Source organism: Coffea eugenioides, chromosome 9 (assembly GCF_003713205.1).
Source record: "Coffea eugenioides isolate CCC68of chromosome 9, Ceug_1.0, whole genome shotgun sequence".
NCBI classification, from domain to species: Eukaryota; Viridiplantae; Streptophyta; class Magnoliopsida; order Gentianales; family Rubiaceae; genus Coffea; species Coffea eugenioides.
The window spans coordinates 39,716,809-39,743,713 of NC_040043.1; the positions used below are offsets into that span (position 1 = coordinate 39,716,809).

General features: G+C 32.9%; 2 protein-coding genes and 1 non-coding gene across 4 annotated transcripts; 2 read left to right on the forward strand and 1 right to left on the reverse strand.

The window, feature by feature from the left end:
• Window positions 1-3,031: 3,031 nt before the first annotated feature.
• LOC113783654 (bidirectional sugar transporter SWEET2a-like) lies at window positions 3,032-5,656 on the reverse strand. 2 transcript variants are annotated; one of them, XM_027329849.1, is made up of 6 exons: window positions 5,471-5,656; window positions 4,292-4,328; window positions 3,984-4,200; window positions 3,627-3,785; window positions 3,401-3,520; window positions 3,032-3,267 (listed from the first exon to the last, which is right to left on the reverse strand). In XM_027329849.1, exons 1-6 carry the CDS (start codon window positions 5,622-5,624, stop codon window positions 3,151-3,153), a joined length of 804 nt encoding a protein of 267 aa, XP_027185650.1. In that variant the 5' UTR covers window positions 5,625-5,656; the 3' UTR covers window positions 3,032-3,150. The 2 variants fall into 2 exon arrangements, with proteins under 2 accessions (XP_027185650.1, XP_027185651.1); XM_027329850.1 differs by lacking the exon at window positions 3,627-3,785.
• Window positions 5,657-5,999: 343 nt separating this feature from the next.
• Window positions 6,000-6,101, forward strand: LOC113748515. The gene has a single exon (XR_003464370.1). It is a non-coding gene; the product is annotated as a U6 spliceosomal RNA (small nuclear RNA).
• Window positions 6,102-15,593: 9,492 nt separating this feature from the next.
• LOC113783709 (exonuclease 1) lies at window positions 15,594-26,173 on the forward strand. Its single transcript, XM_027329916.1, has 14 exons — window positions 15,594-15,807; window positions 16,519-16,638; window positions 18,523-18,646; window positions 18,752-18,889; window positions 19,064-19,273; window positions 19,438-19,613; window positions 19,749-19,821; window positions 20,859-20,982; window positions 21,550-21,713; window positions 21,809-21,863; window positions 21,941-22,602; window positions 22,763-22,814; window positions 25,243-25,465; window positions 25,547-26,173. Exons 1-14 carry the CDS (start codon window positions 15,647-15,649, stop codon window positions 25,623-25,625), a joined length of 2,361 nt encoding a protein of 786 aa, XP_027185717.1. The 5' UTR covers window positions 15,594-15,646; the 3' UTR covers window positions 25,626-26,173.
• Window positions 26,174-26,905: the final 732 nt, after the last annotated feature.

The following is a 26,905-nucleotide window of genomic DNA, read 5'->3' on the forward strand; positions in this document are numbered from 1 at the left end:
TATGAATGAGCAAAAAATTTTTGCAAAAAAAATATTGGAGAATTAAAACTTTTTAAAAATTGTTTATATTCATTGTTGTGTCTATAGATATAAAGTTCTATGTGTAAAGAATTTTTCAAAAAATGAAATTTTTTCAAAAAATACGTATTTACATCTTTACTCCCCAAAATGTCTTCTTAATTATGTCATTCTAGTGGGTTGGATTGTTTGGTTAATGTTAGTTCTGTGTAGATATACATATAGATGTATGAGCAAACAATTTCGTCAAAAAAATTCAAAAGAAATAAAATAACATCAAAAAATATTGAAAGGTTCAAATTTTTTTAAACATTGCTTATATTTTTTTATAAGAATTTAAAAAAAAATAAATTCCTTGAATAATTATGTATTTACATTTGTAGTCGCCAATATGAGTAAAAATTTTTAAAAAAATATTCAACAACTCAAATTCTGAAAAATATATATATGTATTTACGTTTTTACCCCCAAGATGCCCTTGTATATTTTGTTGGGAATATTATTCAAGGATTAAATTGTTGGGTTAAATTAGTTGTCACTAATTAACATGCTGATATTACTTTATCACCCATTGGGATTCTAATCTCATGGATTGCATCTCTCTATCTTGTGTCTAATCTTGTAAATTGGTTTATTCACATCATCAGTTTAACTTTGGAGATCATTTTTTTTCAGTTTTGTTGAATCCCCTTTTTTTCAGTTGTGTTATATGGTACATGCATATATATACAGAGAGAAAACATAAGAAGCAAGAGGAAGCGGACTAGAGATACAACTGTGCATTGAATCAATATCAAGTAATCTTCTTAACAATATTTCATGATTTCTTCTTTCTTTTCGGCATTTCTGTTAACCTCGACTGCTGTTGAATCTTTGTAACGTAAAACATGTTATTTAGTACTTTTCTTTTCTTTTTTTTTCCCGTTTTTTATAGTATTGTTTTCTTGCCTGATTATATGAAGATATTCCTTGATTTGTTGCCTTATTCTGAATTCTCAACTTTCTGCATTCTGCTTTTCCACATGCATGGTCTTGCTATAAACAATTGTGTATTTGATCAGTTACTCTTCAACTTGCCTTTTGTTCTCTCTGCTGCTTTTCTCTCTCCTAATATCACTTTTTAATTATTTATTGGGTCCAAATGTTACAAAATAATTAACCTCAAGACGGTTAGTGTAATTTTTGAAACTGAAAGCAGGCTAGTGAAATAGTTAGAAACTTCAAGGGAGGTTTCTAAAATTATCCCTATTGTTAAAAGTAAATGTGCACTGAGAAGGGAGGTAATTGTTACTCTCAAAACTTGAGGGGAACTCTCTGCAATTATTGTAAACCTCAAGAGAGGTATGTGGAAATTATCTCCAAAAATATATATTATACTTATTTGGGATTAATTTATAGAGGATTTTATGGAAATAAATATGTACTACAAATGAGTAATTATGTAGCAGTTTGTGATTGTTAATATAATTAAAACTTACCAAAAAATTGCTTTTTCCAAAAAAAATGATAAAAATTATAGAAAGAGTGGGGCACCACATAGCCGTGGCATGGGATTTTTTTTTTTGTAATCTTTTTCATTAGTTTTGAAACCAACGCAAGGCATGAAATAATTAAAGAAAGAATATTTTATTCGTATTTGTCTTATAATATATACATATGTATGTGTGTGCGTGTGTATATACATTTATACTATATTAAAGTAGGATTAACAGGAGTTAATTTTACTTTTATGAGGTGATTTTTTACTTAGTGGAACCATTTAACCTTTTGTTGTAAGGGTCAAAAAGGCATTTTATTAGTTTAAAAAATTAGTCAACAATAAGCTCCCCTTCAGTTATATATACCTATAATGTAAAAATAGTAGTATACAGTGTATGTATAAAAATATAGTGGCTATAGAATCGCCTATGATTTAATCAAAATTTTTGAATCCAAATAGCAAATTTACTGAAAAAGGACTATGCCGAATTTATGTGCCAAAAAGAAAAAGAAACAAAGAAGAAAGAAAAATAATAATATATGGTAATATCTATTTATCTATTTATCATTTTTCTTGTCAAAATTTATCATATTGTGCGTAGTGTTGACTATGTAGAAAAATTACAATTGATAAAAGCAAACTTTTTTCTTTTATCTATTTTCCTTAAAAATCTTTTTTATTCTTATTGAATTTATGTTTATTTTTTTATATTGTTTATGGTTTATTAGACTTTAAATTGAATAAAAATGATGATGATGACAATGACAATAAGTAAAGTTAGCAACATTTTGTACATACAAGGTCATACTATGCTTGTTATTGTCTTTTTTTTTTTTTAGTTTATGTAAATTGTTAGAAATATATTGGTGTCAATTCTTTTGTTAGTCAAATTAATCAAGTCTTAAATACATAAGCAAATCTAATGAAAGAAAAAGGTTACTAAGCCTTGTTTTTATAATTTAGAGGAGGAAAATAGATATACTAAATCAAACCTTAAGGGTCAAAGTGAAAATTGCTATACTAGTTTAGCTAGCTACTTTTTGTGGGAAAAATCTTTTGCATTGCTTGGACATATTTCTTAACTATACTCCCCATTTATCTTTTTATCTTTTCTACACACATTCCCAAAAAGTGCTATAATACTATTGTTCTACAAGCATTTCCAAAAACTCCCCCAAAAATGTAATCCAAATAGGCTCTTAGTTTGGCTTGGAGAAATCATTTACAACCAAATTATAAGTTCGTGGACTTAAATATATGAGTAAATTTTATATATACTGTCAATATATACACTATCACGATTGGAGAAATAACACATGAGCAAATTTTAAATTTCAAATTCAAATTTTACACATGTATCATATATCTAATAGTGATAGTGTATATATTAACAGTATATATAAGATTAATCCTAATTGTATTTGTAAATTTTAGGTACTAAATAGGATCATTAGCAAAAGTTGAGGGACTATTAAAGTATTTTATTTTTAGAAAAAAAAAAATTAAAGCATTGAGCAAGACAAAAGCCTAAAATAAACAGGCAGATAAAGAGGAAAAAACTTAATTGAGTAACAAATCATCAAGACATCGAAATAGATTAAGAACCTGCACAAGAACATCTATTAAGAACAACTTTGAATTTTTCCCGTATTTCATGCATAAGATTCAAGTAGAGGTGCTCTGGGCCTTCCTCCATCAGATGATCTGCTGTAACAGAAATAGAGCACTAATTGTATTATTCCAAGCAAACTGCCAATCCCATTAGGAACCTGTTTAGACACAAAAGAGATAAGGGGGACAGCAAAAATTAAATTCTGCCAAAAAATAAATGAACTATTCAGATAAAAAAAAACCAAAAAAATAATGAAAATAGACGATACAGAAAACAGGTTTATCACTTACAGAAATAAATAAATCTTGCTTGAACATCCCATATCCAAAGAAAGAAAGACTCATCAGAAAAGTTGCAAGTGAGAGATAAAATGGCATGTACTCAACACTTTTTGTTTTGATCACCAAATTCTGCAGTCAATCCATTGTCACAGAAATGTGTCAATTGTGCACCAATGCCACTTCTAAGGAAAGAAGGATGAAGCCATAGAAGGATGAAATCTGTGGCTGCACTTACAATTACAAATAGTGGAGAAGCAAACATTGATATGAGAGACAGAACACTCAAATAACCAACAAAAAGTTGCCGGTTGGGAGGCTCGAAAAGTTTGAGACTGACACAAATTATGATACTGAATACAGCAAAAACAGCCAATAGCAATCCTAACATTTTTACCTGCAAAAAAAAAAAGATTCAGATGCTACGTTACGTTACACGATATTGCAGAAAAGCGAATCTAGATGGGTGTCACATATATTCTATATGTAAAATTGCAAAATGTCTTTTTGTGCGCATATTACTCGTCTAAACTTACTCAGAGTGAAAAACCTTATACGCTATTAGTATAGGAAAAATTAATCGCACTAGTCTGACCTTTTTGCCTCGCTCTGCATATGCAATGAAAATGATAATGTATATCATTTGGAAAATGGCTCCAACTGAATTCACTGTCGCAACTAAGATGATGCCAGGAGATATTATAGGCATTCCATACCAAAGGCATATTAGGCAGTTTAAAAGGGCATATACATAGGGCAGCCCAGAGAACTGTTCTGTAGACTGCCTTCTGATAATCCTTCTGAAGGTTGGCCTGAACAAACATATGTACAAATTAGTAAATGCATTGTGACCATTAGTGTTTATTTCTTTATCGAATTTTCATCGCGAGTTTAAGTACTTACATTGGAGAGACAAATAGCACAAAAGCAAAGAAGTTTCCTGCATCAGGAGGGGCAAAATCATTACTTGCTTGATTAAATTTCTGGAGCTTTTGCCATTTTATATATTTGCATAATGTGCAGGGTTGGTTAATTGGACTGACCAGAGTGTTCTTGATCGCCTGTGAAAACTCACAAAGTTCCATTGTTCACCAAAGCAACACCACTTATAAATGTCTTCCCATTTCTGCTACTAATTCACAGCCTATTAACCCTGTTTTAATTTTGAGCAAATCTTATATACACTGACAGTATATACACTATCACCGTTAGATTCATGATGTGTATGCAAAAGTTGAATTTTAAATTCAAATTTTGCATAGTTGTCATTCATCCAATACTGACAATGTATACGCTATCAATATAGGAAAGGTTAATCATTTAATTTTTCTTTTTACTTTTATTTTTTTAGGCCGTTCAAGATTCTTCTAATTCCTATAATGCTGTCTAAGAAATACAAAACTCAGCTTTTTTAGTTGCAATTATCAAAAAAAGGAAAAGGTAATTTAGATATGTTGATGGCCATAAACTGCAGTCAAAGCAAACAATAATATTTTCCAGAGATGCGCTAATATTTCAGAAACAGCCTATGGCTTATGCTTGCTGTTATGGTAGGTTGCTACGCTATGATAGCATATTTGATATATATATATACATATATATATATAGGCTCATCTCTTCTCATATACCGCTCTTTGAGCTCCATCTAATAACTTTTTTTTTCTTAAAAAAAATTAAAGTTACTGTACTTTTTTCCCTCCTCCTCCTTTCACTTAGAAAAACAGGCGACTGAGAGAAAAAGCACCCAAAAATAAATAAATAATTGAATCCACAGAACGAAAAAGGTCTGTCAAGTAGTATTCTTGAAAAGTAGAAAAGGCGAAAAAAAGGAATACTCAGCTCAATGTACAGAGATGCTTACTCAAATAAGGACTGAGGAATATCCCAAACTAAAGTCAACTCATTACCAAGAAAACGAGATGATAAACCACAAATAAAGATCCATAAACATGAAATTTGTAAAACTAAGTTTATGAACAAAGCAGATTATGATATCCTTATGCAAGAAACTGAAGAAAGAGGAGCAAGAAATCCACAGATAGAGGAACGGAGGAGGAAGAAAATGGAGATGGATGAAGGAACCTGCAACTCCAGCTGCATAACTGAGAACTGAATAAGTAGAGATAAACCCTGTTTGCTGAATCATCATCTTTCCAATGTTCTTCTCAAACTTTTGGTCATTACAGTTTCTACAACTAAGACTAATTCTCAATTTTCTGATTTTTTTCTGAAGCATATAAGTTCTTGAATAAACATACTACTAATTATTTTTAGCTTTTATGGTGGAAACCCGCAGCAATTATCAATGCCAGCCAAGAGGCTTCCTAAATACGGGCCCAACTGAGATGGCATGCCTCTCTCACATGCTTTTTCTAAGCACACGTTTTTTATTTTTGTTTTTCAACTTGAGGTTGACCTTTTTGATATGAATCGTATGATAGTTTGATCGGTCATTTTCCAGGTTTATTTAAAAAAGGCCAGCCAACTTAAATTTTACTGGGGTATCAGTATCACCCTATTATTGTCTCAAATAGAAAAGGGAAAAGATAAAATTGCCACAGGTGTAAGTACGGAAAGCAACAATCACTTTTGAGTAACCATCTATTGTTTTGTCCCTTCGGGGACATTCGATAAAATTGGAACGATATAGAGAAGATTCGCATGGCCCCTGCGCAAGGATGACACGCACAAACTATTGTTTGATTGTTTTGTTGAAATGATAGCTACCACATTGGTTGATAAGGATGGAAAATTTGCTTCTAGACTATGAAAGAAAGAAGGAAACGGCTCTTAAATTTATTTTGTTTTCCGGAAAAAAAAAATTATCACTCTATTTTCCTCATTATGTATATTTTTTAATTATTTTTTTAGCAGATAAAGAGTGAGGTTTAAGAAGCAGGAAGGGAGAAATTGAAGGGAAACGATAATTATAATCCAAGATTTTTAAGTTTTGGAGTTTCAATTTCAACTATTACATCAAAACCTCCTCGACTTTCCATCTTAACTATTGAACAAAAACCTCCTTGATTTTTATGATCCACATTTATTGTACTACACCAAAATCTACAATTTCAGGACGGTATTAAAGTTATACGATTATTTTAAATTGAGAACATTTTAGGCAGCTGTAGTTACCAATCAAATACCTATTTACTAGTATTCTCTCTGATCACCAATCTCGCATAAGCTATGAAATTATGATAATCACTTCTTAGAAATTTGAGCTGATTATCAGCTATAGTAGTATATATCCCTATAACTTAATCATGTTGTAGTACTATATTGCCAGCACATTAGCCAGCACCATCATTCCCATCTTTTTTGGTGTTTTGTACAGTGTTGTTTGTCGTGTCTACTCTATTCTTTATTTTTTTTTTAGAGTTTCTTATGGTTTAAATACATATATATTTATATGCTGACGTACCTAATAAAATGATTAAAATAATAAAATTCCCAAAGATATTGCAGAATTGGTGACTGGATAAGCTCTAAATGCTTTAGCAATATTTTAATTTAGATCCCTTTTGGAAGATATTTGCTTTAGCGTAAACGACAGCTCTAAGCGAGAAATAAAATATTTTGGTCAAAGGGAGCGTTGAGTGGACCACAAGTGATGTTAAACAAAATCATTAAAAATCCTTGAAATGAAATCGATCCGGGTTTCACGGGTTAAGACTTATGAGAAATTTGTTGCAACATCACGGGGTTGCTACTTAAAATGTCCAAAAACAAGTTTTTTATTCCTATAGTTGTACGATAAAGACAAATTCATTGGAAGCCTGAAAACTTAGGTCCGTTTGAATTGCTATTTTTAAGAGTATTTGTAAAAAAATATACAATAACGATTTGATGTATTTAAAATAAAAAGATAATTAAAAATATATGCGTGAAAAACGTAAAAAAATTTCTACGGAAAACCACAATCCAACCTTAGATAAACCTGTAAACATCTAGGCTGTTCTTCTTGTGAACATTCATGTTGCTGCTTTTTTCTGCTCGTCTTTGGCACCATGCGTGTTTATCAGTACAATTTCGCAAACATTTCATACCACTGATTTCAAAAAATGTTTGAAAGCCACAAAAGAGAATTGAAATACTTTATCTTTTTTTTTTTTTTTGGGTACAAGTACTCACGCTTCAATGATGCAGCCAGTAAAGGACTAAAGCTTCAATGTATTATCTACTTCAGAGGCCAAACATGTCCCAAAATTTCTTCACCATTTATTTTACTTCCATTGTGGTCAATTCAGTTAACACCATTGATGCTAACAATAACATGGTATGAAGGTTTACCGACAACTCTAATTTGAGACAATTTAATCCCTTAACTACACCCTGGCTCCTACTTTGGATCCCTAAGTTCCTTTCTTCCCTCTAACTTTAGAAACTCTTTTGATTATTTTTAATCTAATTTTTCTTCTATGCCCTTATAACGTGTAATCATGCTACTCAAATGACTAACATTTTGGTTAGTTTTGTGGATTTTGTTGACAATTGTATTTAAATACAATAGTATTTATACCTAATGATTAGAGTGTCCCAATTAGAGTTTAGGGATTAATATGAGAATTGTGATATAGTTAAAGGATACAAAGTAAAATTAACCCTATTCACTTAAATATAGGCTACTTACCATGTTATCGATGAATCAATATATGATGTGAAAATAATAAAAAATCCTATACAAAAGTGGATCCTATTGAGACTTAGGATATAAAAGGAGTTATACGTCTAAAATCCAAATTCATATCCAAACCCTATTTAGACCTGCACAACACACTTTAGCCATTAATTAATGTTATATTACCTAACAAAATATTTTTTTTTAAAGTAGCTTGAACAACTAAGATTTTTTTTTTTTAAAAAAAATATTTGTTGTGAATGACTTTTCATAAGCAAAATTCAAATTGTACAATAACATATAGTTTTACAGTAAATTGAGGGGAAAAAATTGGAGGAATCTTAAGCACGGACAAGCTAAAATATTGCATGTAGATGATATTTTTGAAAGAAGTACAATTAGTTGATCTAATTTGATACTAATTTTATAATTGCTGTTCTTATTTTTTACATGCTACATTCTTCAATATTAATCATGGTATTGAAAGAGGTATATTTATTATATTTATCATACACTGGATATTAATTTTTAACTATTCTTAAACCTCTGGTCACACAAATTTTTAATTTTAATTCATAATTATATGAAATTCCATGTATACCTATGAAGCACCCAAATGTGTATCCGGATCTAATTCGTTCTCAACCCATTATGCTCCGGGTCTAAGTGGAGACCTCAATGATTTAGTGGGCTTCGGTTTGGGTTTGGATTTTGAGTTTCAAACCCAAACCCAATATTAATATGCCTGATTGCGGGGTTGAAAAAACTTTATCCAAAGACCCCTTTTTTTTTGGTAAGCCAACCCCATGACATCTTGTTTACAACCTCTCATATCTTACCATCAAATCCTACCCTTCTCCCCTTATCTAAAGACTTGTTAAACAACTAAGGGTGCATTTGATAAAATTGAAGTTTGAAACCTAAAATATAAAATTTAAAGTTTGAAACATTAAGTTACTAAATTGCGAAGTACTAAATCTGATACATTTGAATGTACATCACATTAATTCATAAGTGAATAACTTATTATTTATTTTTTAGAGCAAGTTTTACCTAAAAATTCAGTGCCACTTAATCAATTCAAATGATCTATTTTTTGTTATCAAACAAGTTTGAACATGTTAAGATCTAAATCTATTAAATTCAAGTGTTGAATTAAATTATCAAATAGGGCCTAGTCGTAGTCCTATTTTATATCTTTATTCTTTTTTTTAAGTGGTTTTTAGCATTAATAATTGTCGAATTATTGAAATAATATGTTACTTGGACAATAAATTATTTCTTCTCCATTCTTTTTTCCCATGAAAACAAATTACTCCTTGTTCTGACTTTTCAAATACAAGCGTGCAAGTTGCCTGCGGTTCAGTATTAGCGAGTCCAAATTGCTTGATTGATTAGTGTACAAATGTTAACTCACAACTTTGGAGAAAATGAAATTTGATGCGTATAATGAGTATAAGTGTCCAGGGATTTGCTTTTCAATCGATTTCCCTTTCAAAATTCAGGAAAAAAATTTCATGTCACTTTCGGCACACGCCTCTGTATTATTGGATATTTACCGCATTCGTTGATAAGGATTGAAATTTTACTTCAAGAATATGAAAGAAAGAAATTAGGGATAGCAATTGGAGCGGGTGTCTGCGGAGGGCTAATGGGACAGGGGTCGGGGCAGGGCACTCCCCCTCTCTTCGATTAAAAAATGGGGCGCGATTAAAAAATGGGGCGGGGTTAGAGGAGTATACCTCCACCCCACTCCAACCGAATGGGGTGAACAAATTCGGTTCATACCTGAATTCAAATTCAATTTGGTAATTTGATACAAAAGCGGTATTTATCGAATTCACCAAATTCTAATATGGTATAAAATAGGTAATGAGATTATGAATTTGGTAATAACCGATTTCGAATTCAAATTCAGTAAAATGAAATAGGCTACCGTATTACCGCATTCGAATACCAAATTAGTTTATAAAATTATATAATGTATAGATAAATGCTATTTAGTAATAGTATATACTACTAATATATTATTATATTATATAGGTAAATGCTATTAATAATAGTTAGTATATGGTATTATCATGTACTTATGATAATAATAATAATATATAATGATGTACAATATACTATTTTAGTATTTGTTAATTGTTATATGACTGTAATAATACAAATATACAACAATACATAACATAACTATAATACTTATTATTTTATACATGACTAGAATTAGATAATAATTAATAAGTAGAGGTATAATACTAAATATTAAACAATAAACTTAATTAGTAATTAGAATTTAGATATTGGAAATTTGGTATATCATTCATGTTTGAATTATTGATATTTGAATATGTAACTTGTAACTTGCAAGTATTAGTATGTTCTAAAATTACATTACATATTTAACATAAAAATTCATTTTCTCTATTCACTAATCTTAAGGCTTTAAGCATAAACAAGACAACTAAGCAGTCTAAGTGAATGCATATGAATTGCAAATCAATGTATTAGTGTATTGGCCTTCACTATTAAAAGCAAATTAAGTGATTTGCATATTTTTCCAGAAAAGCTGTATAAGAATAAGAATAAATGTAAGTATAATGTGTTACATACTTTGTAATTTATAAGTAAATAAGTGACATTGTGTATACAACTATACAATAACATAAGTAAGTAAATAAGTTGTTTTTTGATTTGAAATAAATTATAAGTTTGTAACTTAGTAACTTATCACTAATTATTGTAAATGATAAGTTTGTATCTAATATCACTTATCACCAATCATTGTAATTTGTAAGTTTGTAACTAATATTACTGACTTGTAGTTGTATTGTATATTGGCCTTCCATATTTTCAGTTGATGAATTTTGGCATTTGTAATGTGTGTGTAATAATTTGGATGTTGATTTCCTTTGAATTGGTGTTGTAGCTTGTAAGATTGTAATTAGATTGATTACAATAGCAGGGTAGCTATTAAACTTGATAACAGGGTTTAATTAGGCCGGAAATTGCAATTAAAGGATTCGGTAGAATTTTTATGTTTTTTTTAATGAATTCGGTTTAACCGAATTCATTACCGTTTTCGAATTCAAATTCGGAATTGAAATGAATTCGGGTATCTCCAATTCGAATTTGAAAGCGGTTTAAATTTCTGTAAGTCCAATAATCGAATTTATCGAATTCATATATCTGAATTACTGAATATGTACCATTTGCTCACCCCTATTTACCGCATTGGTTGATAAGGCTTGAAAATTTACTTCTAGAATATGAAAGAAAGAAATTAGGGATAGCAATTGGAACATGTGTCTGCGGAGGGTTAATGGGGTAGGAGTTGGGGCAGGGCATTCCCCCTCCCTTTGATTAAAAAATGGGGCGGGGTCAGTGGTGTATACCCCCACTCCCCATTAGAAAAATTAAATGTGTGTGTGTGTATAATATTTAATTTAATTAGTTATAAACATATTATTGGTTATAAGTATTATATAATATATATTAGTATATGTAATATTAATAATTATACATGTATGCAAATAAAAATTATTAATTAGTTATTCTAAATTTACTAATACATTTATATTAAATTCCTAATGGCAATTGAGGAAGGAAATTGAATACTTAATGACTAAAGGCATGCTTTGATAGAATGATTCTTAAAATTAAAAAGTGATGACTACTTTAGTTGTATTTATCTCATCGTGTTGGATTGTATTCAAATAATTTTTGTTTAATTATTTTTATGAGTTTTAATTATAAAATTATAATGGATAATGACTTGATTATGTGTTTATATTTTAAGTACTTGAATTTTGACAAAAAATTAGTAACAATATAATTATAGGACAGATTTTTATTAATTCCTGCAGGTGCCTCCGCAAGGGAAGCGGGGAATGGGGCGGGGGTGGAGGAGACTAGAGGACCGGGGGAGGTCCCCTGGCCGTTGCCATTCCTAAAAGAAAGAAACGACTCTTAAATTTATTTTGTTTTCCAGAAGAATGACAGTATACACTGGTGGTCCAATTGGTGTTTGATAATCCGCTAGTGGAAAACAATTGTGATCCACCACTCTATTTTACTTATGATTGAACAGATGCTATCACAAAAACTATAACATCTACACTTCAAATTGAAAAGTCAATACGTATCAAAATTGATCAAGATTTTGCCTAGAGAGGGTAAAATTAGTTGAATTACGAATTTATCTATGTGTAAGGGGATCATTAATGCGAATGCATATGTTTATATAGCGAATTATATATACTAATTCAGTATCCATTTGGAATTCAAAATAAAAAACTATTTGATTCTAGTAAAACAATTTCTCAAAAGAGAAACAATTTTGTTCAAAATGTTTTGTGTCTTAAAAAAAACTCAATATACTAGGTCCTTTTCCTTCTTTTGTAGGATGACTCTTAATACATCAATCGTAAAAGCTACACAAATATGTCAATTTGGTAAAAAGGGCAAGAACGATTGCATCAGTAGTAGATCCAAATGAGTTGTTGTTTTTGATCTCTCAATTATCAGTTTTTAGCCAAAATAAAATGTTTTAATGCTGCAACTCATTGAAAGAATATTTTTTACATGAACATTCGAAACTCACAAGTTAGTAATTTTTATTTATATCTTCTGTTATGATACAAGCGTGGAATAAACAACTATTGAAATATTAAGTACACAACAATTTAATGACAAACAAGTCACAAGTATGAAAAATAGACGACACACAATATTTAACGTAGTTCGACTCCACCATTGAGCCTACGTTCACGGAGAGAAACCCGTTTTTTATTATGAGAGGTAAACCCTATACAAGAATACAATTTGAACTCAAGTCCAACCCTTGTATTCCATCTCTTATCTCCCAAGAACCTTCTCTCACCCCATGTATAAGGTTACATGTCGCCTCTTGTGTGCCTTTTTTGTATCTATTGTGTAGTATGCCAACCCACCTATTTATAGGGAACATTATTTGGCCAAAAGCCAAATAACAATAGGAAACCAATTCTAATTCCTAACCTTGTACAGAATAGGAAATAACTTCTAATCCTAAATTAAATAGAATATTTCTTGGCTACTACTTCAAGTAACAAAAACTAATTAGGAAACTAGTTACTTCCACACAAAACAAGAAACCTGTCTAAAAGAAATTAAGCCAATTTCCTAACAAATCTCCACCTTGGCGAAAATTTCTTTTAGTAACCATTTGCTTTTAACTACCAAATAATATGGTACCAAATTACACACCCGAACCAATACAGTTCTGATACCAAATTGATTCAATCGGCAAATGAATATGTGTAGTTACCCCGAGTCCAATCTCCAATTGACTCGTGAGAACGTGCATCAATTCACTATCTTCTTTTGCAGGATTTCTTCCTCACCACCATATGCAATTTGGGATCCCCTTCTGTGAGTTCTAACCCTAACTATTGAGGCAACCAAGTGATAAAATTACCATACTTCTTCCCATTTTCAGGACTGGCTCGCCACGTGTGGTTTCCAAGATTCCACCTAAAACGAAAAACTCGTAACTGTTAGAGTCTTCTGGGGCATGAAAATTAGATCTCCTTGTTTCTTGGGACACGTGCCACACTACCCAAAAAATATAATCGAAATGAAGTATAAACCGTCGGAGGTAGGAGAAAGTTTCCAATGATTCATGTCCAAAATCAACATTGGACTCCACCTTTTCCTTGACTCTTGAATCATTTGTCTAGATTCACCGTCAAGCATCTCCATGCTTTTTGACTTTCCATCCTTCACCATCAATACTTTTTGCCAAATCATTGAAACAAGGATACCACTCATTAAATTGTTCAATTAGTAACAACTACCAATCCACTTGATCTCAATAGTTAACCAGGATCCAACATTAAACAACCAAACTCTTGATCCAACCATTCAATTTGTTGGGATCCAAGTGCTTGTAAATAGCCCAGTCTCACAACCAAGTTTTGATACCACTTGTTAGGATCCAAGCGTAGAATAAACAACTATTGAGATATCAAGTACACAATAATTTAATGACAAACAAGTCACAAGTATGAAAGATAGACGACATACAATATTTAATGTGGTTCGACTCCACCATTGAGCCTAGGTTCACGGAGAGAAACCCGTTATTTATTATGAGAGGAAAACCCTATACAAGAATAAAATTTGAACTCAAACCCAACCTTTGTATTCCATCTCTCATCTCTCAAGAACCATCTCTCACCCCATATATAAGGTTACATGTCGCATCTTGTGTGCCCTTGTATGTCTATTGTGTAGTATGCTAACCCACCTATTTATAGGGAACATTATTTGGCCAAAAGCCAAATAACAATAGGAAACCAATTCTAATTCTTAAACTTGTACAGAATAGGAAATAACTTCTAATTCTAAATTAAATAGAATATTTCTTGGCTACTACTTCAAGTAACGAAAACCAATTAGGAAACTAGTTACTTGCACACAAAACAAGAAATCTGTCTAAAAAAAATTAAGCCAATTTCCTAACGTCTTCCACAAAACGATTTACAATGGTAAATTATTGGTGTAAATGTATTGCAAATGAACAACTGCCCTGGTCATCCCAACTCATTATTCATAAATAGTTTATAATTTACTCTTATTGTACTATATATAGATGAATATGTTTTTCATACACTATTAGTTTACAATTTATTTTTTTACACTAACATATTTAGATCATACCAGTAATATGAATTGGTTGTACAAATGCTAAATCTTTAGGTGACATTTACCAAAAAACAAAATAGTATTTTATGATAAATAATGTGAAATGCTTCAAGGGGAGGCAAGCTAAGAAGATAAATTAGAAAGATTACTAGTGTTAAAAATGGTGCTTGTTTTTAGGTTTCCAATGAATTTATTTTTGTCATAAATTATAGGAATAGTCCCTTTTTGACGCTATGAGTATAAATGGGCATAAGAAATGTCAATCTAAATTATAATCCCAAGCAATCCCATGTGATAGGGTTAAATTTGTAGTATATTTTGATGTATAAGTTGCAAGCCAACTCTATTATTTAAGCTTTATTTTGAGTAGAAACTACTTAATTTTGCTCTTATATTATTCTAATAAGTGAAAAGTTTAATTGGAGAAAAATCGAACTAAAAACGTGGTGCAAAAAAGTGATAGAATAAGAAAATATGAAGAGTAAGGAGTTTGACATGTTTCCTTTGGGTAATTATGGAATAAAAGTTTTATCTCTCCTTAAAGTATTTTTTTAATGTTATTTTTTTTAATTAGACTAATTTTTTTAATAAAACCTTAACCTCAAAGGAGGTATGTATAATTTTATAAACTTTAGGGGAGGCTAGTGAAATTATTAGAAACCTCAAGGGAGGTTTCTGAAATTATCCCTATCCATTTTTCTCCCAACTATACTTTGATTTCCCCGTTTTGCCCCCCAGGGGAGCTCAAATTTTCCACAAAAATTTCCCGCCACTCCTCCCTCCATAACGTCCCATCAATCACCCCCCTTCCTCCCAAAGCCCCTTGCTTAGTCCTCCAAGAATAGAGCCCTAAAATCTCATTTCAGCTCAAACCCCATTTCCAGGACCCCTAAAACAGCAGCAACAATAGAATCTTGAACTAGATTATAAGCAAAAAGAGGGAAGAAGAAATGGGTATCCAAGGCCTATTGCCCCTCTTGAAATCAATAATGATGCCAATACATATAAAAGATTTGAAGGACTGCTGCGTTGCTGTTGACACCTATTCATGGCTTCACAAAGGGGCTCTTTCTTGCAGCAAAGAGCTCTGCAAAGGCCTGCCCACCACCAAGTATTCGTCTTCTATGTGAACACATGATTGTTCAATCATTTTGCTTATTTATTTATGCATTTTCTTTTCTTTTGTGGGTTCTTTTGAGGGCTTGAAAGGGTTTGGAAAAATTAAATTTTTAGCTTATGAAAATGTCGCTGTTGGTTTTTTGACTAATGCCAACAAAAGGGCGCCTTTTTCTTACATTTTTTCCTAACTTATTAATGTTTCTTGTTGATTAATGGCTTGAATTGATTATTTTTGTATTGGTATGCGAATTGAATGTGAATTAAATGGGCTTTTAGATGGTGAAAAACCCCTGTTTTGGGATTTTTATTTCTTTTGTCTGGATTGATATATGATTTTTTGCAGTTCTTATGCGTGATGAAATGCCCATTTGTGCAATTTATCTGTTTATTGGCAAGTTGGAATTGAAGCTGTAATTACTGAAGAATTGAAAAAGGAAAAAGAGATGAATTGTGTGCTTCACGTAATATAGTTAGGACTGCTAAGTACAGGTGAAAACATTGAATTCAGGAGCATTGTATAGTTTAGAGAGGAGAAATCTTTCGCAGCCATTTTCCCTACCATAATTGTTACACTTTTTCCTGAATTACATTTTTAAAAGTGTTGGGAAATTCTGTAGTTTGTCATACTTAATCTACAACAAGAAAGTGAACTTTTTTTTTTCCATTGGTAATAGAACTCTGAAGGTATCTGTTAAATTTGCAGGCATATCGAGTATTGCATGCACAGAGTGAATATGCTTCGACATTATGGTGTGAAACCCATACTTGTGTTTGATGGTGGTCCTCTACCGATGAAAAGTGAGCAAGAGAACAAGCGTGCAAGGTATTGTATCTTGAAGAATTGTCAGCTTCTGTTATATAGTTTATTATGATTAAAGTTGCATGAGCTTTGTCTGTTCAGCCGAAAAGACATTTGTGCTGGTACAGAATATTGATGCAAGCAGATTGTTTTGGATAAGTGTGTAGATGTGTACAAGTGCACTGCTGATATATCTCATTGTAAATAAAGGCTAAAAATTTAGTGTAGCCATGTTTTCACCTGTAAATGTTTTTTGGTGCATGATAACTGATCAAGTCATCTTCAGAGAATGCCTGAAGGAATTTCACTGAGCATGTGATCTCATTTCTCATCTGTGATTTCTGTACCTTCTCTTCTTTTCAAATGCTCCCATCCCCTCATGTAACCTTATGCCTACTCAAATCTTCCACTTCTACCTCCGCTCCATGCTAATCTCCACTAATGAAAAGGAGAAATTGCCTTACCTGCCTCCTTTCAGTTGAAGATACAGTACCTATGTAGTTGCATTTCCATTTTGAAGATCAGTTAAAAAACTGCATTTATTTGTTATATTTGTACCTTTTCTAATTTACTGTCACATTGTTCTATATGTTATAACCTCACCATTCAACACAGTATAATACGTGTTCCTTTTTCAATCGTGCACTAGTCAGAGAAGTTAATTACTTAGAGCCAAGCTACCGACTTGGACATGGCTAGCTGGGTTTTATGTGTTAGTTTTGGTCTTTCTTTATCGGGGCTCTTTTCTTGACTTAAAATGGAAAATGCTATATTTAGTAAGATGTTGGAAAGTATGTTCATTTGAAAATACTTGTGCTTCATTTGCGATGGCTGATGTCTTCATTACACTTCATCAATGCTAAACAGATGAAGGAACCAACCCACCTAGGTCTCTGTAGATCTTTTTAAATTTCTTTAAGCCCTCATAAAGTTAAGACCACTTAACAACATACGAGATTCTCCTGTTATACAAGTTGGACTCTACAATATAAATCACATGCTTTGCAAAAAAAAAAAATTAGTTTACTGCTGACTGATTGTATGTTTGTCACTGTTGTTTTATTTCAAGTGCAAGTGCTCGAATCTTTTGAACTTTGACTTATTAATTAGTGTTAATATATTTAAACTCTAGTAAAAGATGTTTCCTCCATGTTAATGTGGGTAACGGTAAAAGTTTATACACTGTAACTCTAACAGTAAAGCAGTTTTCCAATTTATGAACAAATGTTAGGTCAATTAACAATATATCAACTTTCTCAGTTACTTAAAGTTTCTTGTGTAATGATTTTGATAATACATCTAATATTATCCAGTAGTTGTTATTCACAATAGCTATGAAAACATCCCCTGTAAGAGCACTATGCTTTTTCCTTCAAAACGTAATTAAGGAAAATAGGAAAAAGAGTTTCTTGATTGTATTTCTGATGAATAATGAATTTTTGAAAACTCTACTAGACAGATTTCATACTTGATATATCTGACTGATGGGTGTAAGCAGTTGTTTCTGTTAAAGTAGATGAACCTTGTCCTTCATTTTGTCTCCTGGAAGGAGAATAACACATAGCTGTCTTATGGCAACTTAGAACAACGTGGTTGTTAGCAAAAATATAAAACTATTTTTTTCTTGATTTCTATTCTTGTATTTAGAGTTAATAGAAAAAGAGTTTGTTACACATCATCATGAGATTCATTAGGCTTGTCAGTGAAAAAATATGTCCATCATGGGTATCTCAATGTCAGAAACATGCACAGGGATGGAATGCAGACAAAAAAAAATGATAATAGCTGATAAAAGATAAGGTTAAGACTGACTAGTTCAGCGCAAAAGCCATAATCTGTATTTGTTCATAGCAAAGATAGAACAAAAACAGAAAATGAAGTTGAGATTTGTTCAATGTTGTACCACAGATCAAGAAGGGAAAACCTTTCTCGTGCCATTGAGCATGAATCGAATGGTAATCCGGCTGCTGCTTATGAATGCTATCAAAAAGCTGTTGACATCTCACCCTCAATTGCATATGACCTAATTCAGGTAGAGATGTGCATTCTTGTGACAATAAACCACATGGTTTGGCAAAGTAGTGCTTAATGTCTTTCCCATTCACTACTGCTTCTTTCTAATGTTTGTGTACCAAAGGTTTTGAAACAGGAAAATGTATGCTATGTCGTGGCTCCATATGAAGCAGATGCTCAAATGACCTTTTTGGCAGTCAGCAAACAGGTTGATGCGGTTATAACTGAGGACTCAGATTTAATTGCCTTTGGTTGTCCCAGAGTAAGTTCGTTGCTAATGTTGCCAAATATGACTTCCCCAGAGTGTAGACACATTCCCTAGTTGATGCAATCTGTTCTATATTGAGCTTGATTAATTTTGATACATGAAAAAAAATGTGTCCTTCCACGATATCATGTGATTAACATGTGTGGTCTGATCCATTGCCAAATCCAGATCATCTATAAAATGGACAAGTTTGGACAAGGTGTTGAATTTCGCACTTCCCTGCTACAACAAAACAAGGATTTAAATTTGATAGGGTTTACCAAGCAGATGCTTCTTGAGATGTGCATATTGAGTGGATGTGACTATCTGCAGTCCTTGCCTGGAATGGGTCTGAAGAAAGCTCATGCACTGATGAAAAAGTTCAAAAGTTACGACAAGGTAGTCTCATTGTTGAAGCTAGTTGGAGAGCAAGCATTTAGTAGAGTGTATTTTATTCACTTCAGGAAGCAAGCGCCAAAGCGTCTTAACTTTGCAAATATGCTAGTCCTCTATTTTCTGTTGCTTGCACTAAATAAAATTTCTTTTCTTTTTACTTATCCCAGGTACTAAAGCACTTGAAGTATAATAGTGCTGCGGTTTCTCCTCTTTATGAAGAATCTTTCAGGAAGGCGATGCTAACTTTCCAGCATCAAAGAGTTTATGATCCTCTTACTGAAGAGATAATACATTTGTCTGAGCCACCAAATAGTTTTGATGCCAGTTTAGATTTCTTAGGTCCATATCCTTGAATAATCTTTATCTTTCTTGTGTATTTCTCAAGTATCAAGTCTATGTGCTTGAGATATCTCTATCTTACATTTCTATATTTCATTTACTTTTGATATTTGGTGAGTCACACCTTAACCACAGACACATCGATTTCTAACGATGTAGCTAAAGGGATAGCAAAAGGTGACATTGATCCTTTTACAAAAATGCCATTTGAGGTATATGGATGATTCTTTTGATAACTGGTTGGCTTCCTCACATATAGTTATAGGAAGTTTTTGTTTTCCTAATTTTATAAGTAAATGAAGTTCTTACTGCTTTGCTTACTTATAATATGTTTCCATGTGGACAATGAGGTCATCTTGTCCTTGTCCCTTCTTGGAAAGATCCCTATGATTTTCTCTGTCACTAATGTGCCTGGGTAGCAGTTACATTACTGGTTAATGTTGTTTTTGACTTGAAAGTGCTGTCCCTCATCGGATACATGGGAAATATCATAAACCACATATGGCTTACTTTCTCTTTGTTGCTTTGCCTCAAGGTTGTAGTCTATTATTGAGGTTAAGTTTTGCATGGTGGGAGCTACGTTTCTTGCATTTTTTTTTTATTATCTGAAGTTGGCTGTGCTTGTTCCCAACTATTGACTATTTGAACATGATAACACATTGGTACTTTCTGGAAAAGTCATAAGACCTTAAATGTACTTGGCAGAATATCAGACTTTAGTTTATGAGCTTACTTTAGTTGTAAGCATATTTTATCTATGGTTGAAACTTCAAATTGTTGTTTGGCTAATCCTCTGAACTGGGTTTTACCCTTGAATGATCAAAGTGTTGGTGGTATTTTCCTCACATTCTTGCTTCCCTTTCCAGTATGTACTTAGCCTAGTCCTGACTAGTAGCTAGTGACAATATTTGAACAAATTATGAACGATGATTCACAAGAGAGATCTCCACTATGACTTCCGAAATGTTAGACACTATGTCCTTGATTGTAGTGAAGGGAGATGGTTTGAAAAATCTGATTTCATAATCAGACTTGTACTCCCTTCACCACTTTTTATTTTTCATTAGTCTTGCTAGTCAAATAGTATTACTTGGTTCTGTTGATAATGAGAGATGTTCCAAATCTAGATTGGTAATCTTTACTTTGGAACTTTCTCATAAATATTGACTTTTTGCACGTTTGCTTATCAGCTTACTTTTTCGTTAACTGATTAAGTTTTGTGATGCTTTCTTCATCTTTTCATTGACAGCATGAGCATGGTGGTGCCGAATTGGCAGTCAATGAATCTTACCAGCTAAAGAATTTCAAACCTGAAGGTGAAAGTAAAAAGCTTGATCTGCCTGCACAAAAGAATCTCCTGACTAACTATTTCTGTATCCATTTTGCACCTTTGTTTAGCTTTACATTCTTCATTATTGTTAGCAATGAAATTTTCTAACTCCTGAATGCTTGTACCAGAGTACTTGCATCTCCTAGTAGTTTGTTGTCATGCATCCTCTTTCATATGTGCTGTAGAGTCTATGAATGATCTGTTACATTCAAACTTACTAGCAGCATTGCACCACATTTATGAATACTAAACTAGTGATGCATTACACACTTAATGGGCCTACAGTGTAGAATTAAAATTTCCCTTCTCTTCCTTGGAAGAGATCCCTAAAAAGCCCATGCTTCTGAAAACATTTGCAGAGTCAGGTATGTGGAAAAGGCATAATCCTTTGGTAAATTTATACCTCGTTTAAGTTTGAGATTTTGGTGATAACTAATTTTCCTCCATGGGAACGTCACTTCTCCTGCCATTTTGGATGCTAATTGCAGGAACAAGTTCTCTTTTACTCATTTTGGATGTTGTTCATCACATCAAGCTCTCCCTGTTTAAAAATTTACTAGTATGTTACCACCCTATTGATCATAGTCTCTGTTTGACTTAACACATAAAGGTTTTGCTTCTGTTGAAGCAAAGAGGAAATATATAGCCCCACGACTTACACCTATGCTTAAGCGTCCAAATCCAGAGAATGGAATTTTTAGTACGACAAGGACGATTGAAGCAGATGCTGAATCTCGAAGATTGATGACATTGACCACAATGTTGCCAGAGTCAGTAAGTAAATTGGTGTCTACATCGATTCAATTGTTTTTCACTTTTGATATAGCTATTTGAACTCTTATTTAATGCGAGTATGAACCTACCTTTAGGTGGACTGTACCGCCGCTAATAAGGCTTCTGAATTATTGGAATCACGGCATCATGGTAAGTATAGGTGTCTCCTTTCAGCACTTCAACTTCCTGTTAGATGAAGTAATGTCTGAAAGTTCTACATGAAACAGGAGTAGATGAATCAGAAGACACTCAAGAGGACAAAGGAGCACAACCTGCTATGGTACAACATTCAGTCTGCAAACCTTGTAGTGCATTGCATAAGGAAAGCACCTCAGACCAAAATCAGAGCAAATTGAGAACAGAAAATACAAAAACGATTGTGAGGAGTTCCTATTTTCTGCACAAGGATGTGAAGGAAACAAATCAGGTTAAAAAGAAAGATAGAGCTGAAGCAGCTAGTAATAAATGTGGGATTCCTGCTGGCAGTTGTGCAAATATGCTTGGCTCAGAAAGCAGTGAGAAAAAAATAAGCGTAATGAGCAAAAATGTGATTGTTCGAAGTTCTTATTTTAAACACAAATCCATAAGGGAAAGAGGTCCATGTGACAAGAGTGAAAAGCCATTAGTCAAGGAATCTAATGCTCCTCATGATAACAATATATATGTCTTGGATGAGATTGAAGTTAGAGCAACCACAGATCAGGGAAATGCAACTGGGAGAAGTTTCTGTTTTCAGCATAGTTCATTAAACAAGTATGAAAAGCTGAAGGTAGACGATCAGATAGCTACTGACACAGATGAATATTCAATTCCTGACATTTCTTTAACTAAGAGTTTTCTGGAAGATTCAAGAAAGAAAAGAAAGATCACTAATATTGAAAATGCAAGAGTAAGTTCTTTTCACTCAAACTCAGATGGTACCTTATTAATATTTTGATCTCAATATCAGATCTTTTAGGTTGACTACTTTGTCTTGTTCTAATCTTCTCTTTGAGTAAAGAAAAAGGAAATAAAATCGGCTTTAATATTTTTGGTTTGCATGATTTTAGGAAGATGCCAGGGGAAATGATATGCTGAAGGGTCCAGCTGTTCCAATGCAAAGTATGTATATATCTCAGCTTGGTCTTCTTGAATTGTCAGTAGGTTCTTTTTCTGGGTTGAAATGCATTATTTTGCAGCAAATTATTTTCTTTTGTTGTCTGGTTAAAAAACTTGGGCATAATGAGGTTACTGAGATTATTGACTACTCTGATTAGTCAAATTGTATTTTGATTTTTGGACTATCTCATTTAGCAAGTCTTAAATAGCGTGTACTGGTATACTTCATTTCAATTGCAAAAAGCTTCATATGGAGCTACTAAAACGGTACTAAAGTAATTTAATGACTTCTTTTTCCCATCTTTTTCTGTGTGTTAGTTACTGTATCTATTCGTGGTTGCATTATTTTTTTTCTTCAAATGCACAAGATTTGGCAGCAGTACTAAAGTTATTTAGAATTCACTTCTTTTTCCCATCTTGTTCTGTGTGTTTGCTACTGATATCTGTTTGTCCTTCCATTAACTTTTTTCTTCAAATGCACAAGATTTGGCAACATGTTTGTTTGTTAGGCTCTTCCACTCTGCTGCTATGTTAATATACTGCCATATTAGTTCTTGTAGACTGTTTACGGCCCTGTCAGCAACCTACTCTTGGGTGTTGGAATAGATGTAATGACCTTTGAATCTGGCTCACTCATCCTGATTAGAAGTGCATGTGACAATGGGTTCCACTTTCTTTGGACTAAATGGACCAGATACATTTCATCCTATGGCTTGTTACCTCTGGTCTCATCTGTAGACACTGGTAGACTTTGGTAACACAAGGGATGTCGATGAATTTGTTAATAGGTTCAGTTCATTGGTTTTACTTCATTATAGACAAACCTTTACTCTTTCGACTGAAGAAAATACCAGGTTGCATCTGTATAGTTGCAGGACAGTTGAAAGTTTGTGGATTTTACGGTTGATTTGACATACTTTAATAGGAAAGGCTAATAGGGAATATAGGCTTTACTTACATTGTTCAGACGGAAGTTTGATATCTAGAAAAAGTTTGGACGTATAGAATTATTATTGTGGGTCTGGGAAAACAACTCTTTAACAACATTTTTTGTTGTTATGTGAAGGAATGCTTCTTTTAGGAGTGAAATTGATATGAGGGTAGATATGAAGTGGATGAGCAGCTAAAGATATTACACCACTTTTGAGATAATGCATGGGATAAAAATGCTTAGGTTGTTGAAAATTTTTTAATTTTAGGTTAATATAGAAGCATATACAATTTGTTTTTTTCTGATAAGCATACCAAAAAAGAAAGTTTAATACTAATCACTACTAATTTGTAAGATTCATATTCATGTTGGAATTTTCCTGACCACATGCTGAGATGAAGCTGTTGTGTATACTGGCCATATAGTTTCTGTCCCATAACATGTATCAATGGAGCATACCTTGTGCTGTGTTTTATTAATTGAAACTTTCTCTGCTTTAGATAATTCTCAGTAAATTGTTAGCAGTCTAGCAAGTTCATCGAAGGCTCCTAAATGATTACTTAGTACCTAACAAGTTTCTAATTTTAGGTTTTATTAGGATATTCTTGAGCATGTCAAAAGGGTATTAAATGACCAACAGTTTCCACAAAGATCGATGTCCATTAAGGCTAAAGGGGATTTGATGTCTTCCTTCTTCAGGGGCATCCCAGACTTCATAGTTTGCAAACATGTACTTACGTCTCCCTACCAACTGATCAGGGGTTTAACACCTCAGGCATGTATTGTAGCTCTAGTAATTGGGAGTCTTGACCATTGCCCAAAATTGTTCAACACCAAGCTACTAGTAAGGACACTTTTAATTTCTGATAAACAAATTTGGGCTATTATGGTCTTCTTAGTCCAAGCTTTTAGATAGAATTCTATGTGGTTTATCTTGGCTTAGGACAATATCACATCATGTACTTGTCTAAAGATGGACAGTAAATGTGCTTTTAAGGTATTTTTACAATGCTTGTCTTGTACACCATGTTTGTTCTTTGGTTGTTAGCCATCTTGATGCCAATAATTATGACCAGGATAAGAGCTAGGCCACCAACTTGTTGAAGCATTAACATAAACACAAATTATCAATAGCAACCCAATCAGTGCCTTATTTGGCATTCAAACAATTCTTTTATAGTTGATCAGGGATGATAAACTCTGTGGCCTTGTTGGGTCTTTCTTTTTTCCTGGAAGAACTCCATATGTACATAACTTAAAACGATTATTCGGCTAGTCTGCAATTTTTTGAAAGATGGAATCTTGTGATAGAACTTTCAACTGTAGTAACTGGTTCTATTGCACTGGTATTATCAAATAGTTTGAAAGATTTAGGACTGGGACTATCTGTTCTATAAATGTAAATTTACTTTTCCAATTGCACAAAGGTGTATGATTACTTTGTAGCAATCTAGAGAAGAGGACATTTTAGTAGAGACATAATTTGTTTATCTGTGTCAGGTGATGATACTTCCATGGTTGGTGACACAACTAGAGACACAAACGCTCAAGAAGGAAAATTTGGGTGTAATATCTCTCACTTAGGACATTATTCTGATATAGCAGAGAAGTCAATGGAAAAATTTGCCTCAGTCATATCATCATTTAAATTCACGTCAAATGGTTCTCGTGCAAGTGGTCTCCGCGCACCCCTTAAAGATGTAAAGAACACATGTAGAACCAGGTAACCATAGCATTGGTTTATGGTGTAATTTCTAGCCAATCCGAGTTTTTGGATTGACCTAGTCTTACCTCTTATGTAAAGGTCGTCCAGCAACATGGATCTCAGTAAATTTGCATATGCACCAAGTAAGAAGACATCATCAACTTCCCGTAGACTCTGAGCATGGATGTTACATTGTATCCAAAGTTGATCCCTGGATGACTTCCTGTGCTTCTCCAGTCAGTTCCAGCTAGTGCTAAGGTGCTTGATCAACAATGCTTATAAGTGAGTGTGATGGGACTGTAGGATCTTTTAGCTGATCTTGGGGTTGATCTTGCCATCACATATTATTGTTTGCCATGCTCCAAATGTTGTTGCCCCTGACAGGTATTGATCCGGGACATCTTTTGCAAGAATTTGTGTTTTCAGCGCCTGACTGAATGGTGGTCCCCTTGACATTTCCCTTGTAACAATCACTACCATTTCTTGTTCTGATGTTTATGGTGCATGTGGCTATAGCGATATGGTTTAGCCAGTAGTTATCTTTGTATCATGATGATTATAATGATTTAACATTGGATTTTTCATGGCCAGAAAGTTTTGACGTTCTGGGCCACTTCTTGTTACTGTGGAATATTTGTACCATACAAGACTACAATCCCCTTCCTTTTTGTGGGAAGAGAAGATTCCTGCTTGTTATTCAATTTTTGAGTTGAAAGTGTACCTTTCTCCGCATCAGAAGTTTTCTTCAAAAGGCCTTGAGGCCCCTTTTGCAGCTGGAATTTTAACAATTAGTGCTCGAATTTGATGTTGTTAAGTACAGGTTTGAGGTACTTGGTTATGTGGCTGTCTCAATAAGCTTGGAGATGGCACAAAACGCTGCTGTTCAGCATCAAACTCGTCTTACGATTGTTATCTACAGTATTGTGTGTTAATCTAACGATCATTGTTGTTATTAAAAATCAGTGTTATTAGATCCGGACCGGATCGGACCGACTGCTTCGATCATGAACCGGTCTTCTTTTCGAGATGATTTGTAGCATAAAATTGTTTTGGTCAAAAATCAATCAAAATCGTAAAAATTCGATTAAATTAGTAACTCGATTCAACGGGTTGATCCGGTTCTCAAATTTTTCTTTCTTATTTTTTCCAAACATAATTTAAGTTACTGAAATTGTAACACATTCATTTATTAATAGGAATAAGAAACGTCACCCACTTAGTGTAAGTACCAAAATTACTTGTTTTCTTGAATGATTTCTAAATCAACATGTTTTCGTCCCTATGATTTTATCAATTTAGAATAAGTGATTCCAACTTGCATTAATTTGTTTTAATTTAGTTTTACAAGTAGTTTTAGTGAATGGACATATTTTAGCTGTGAACTTACATTTTTTTATATATAATTATTAGATGTATATTTGATTGCAAGTCTAATATTTTTGGAACATTTTCTATGAT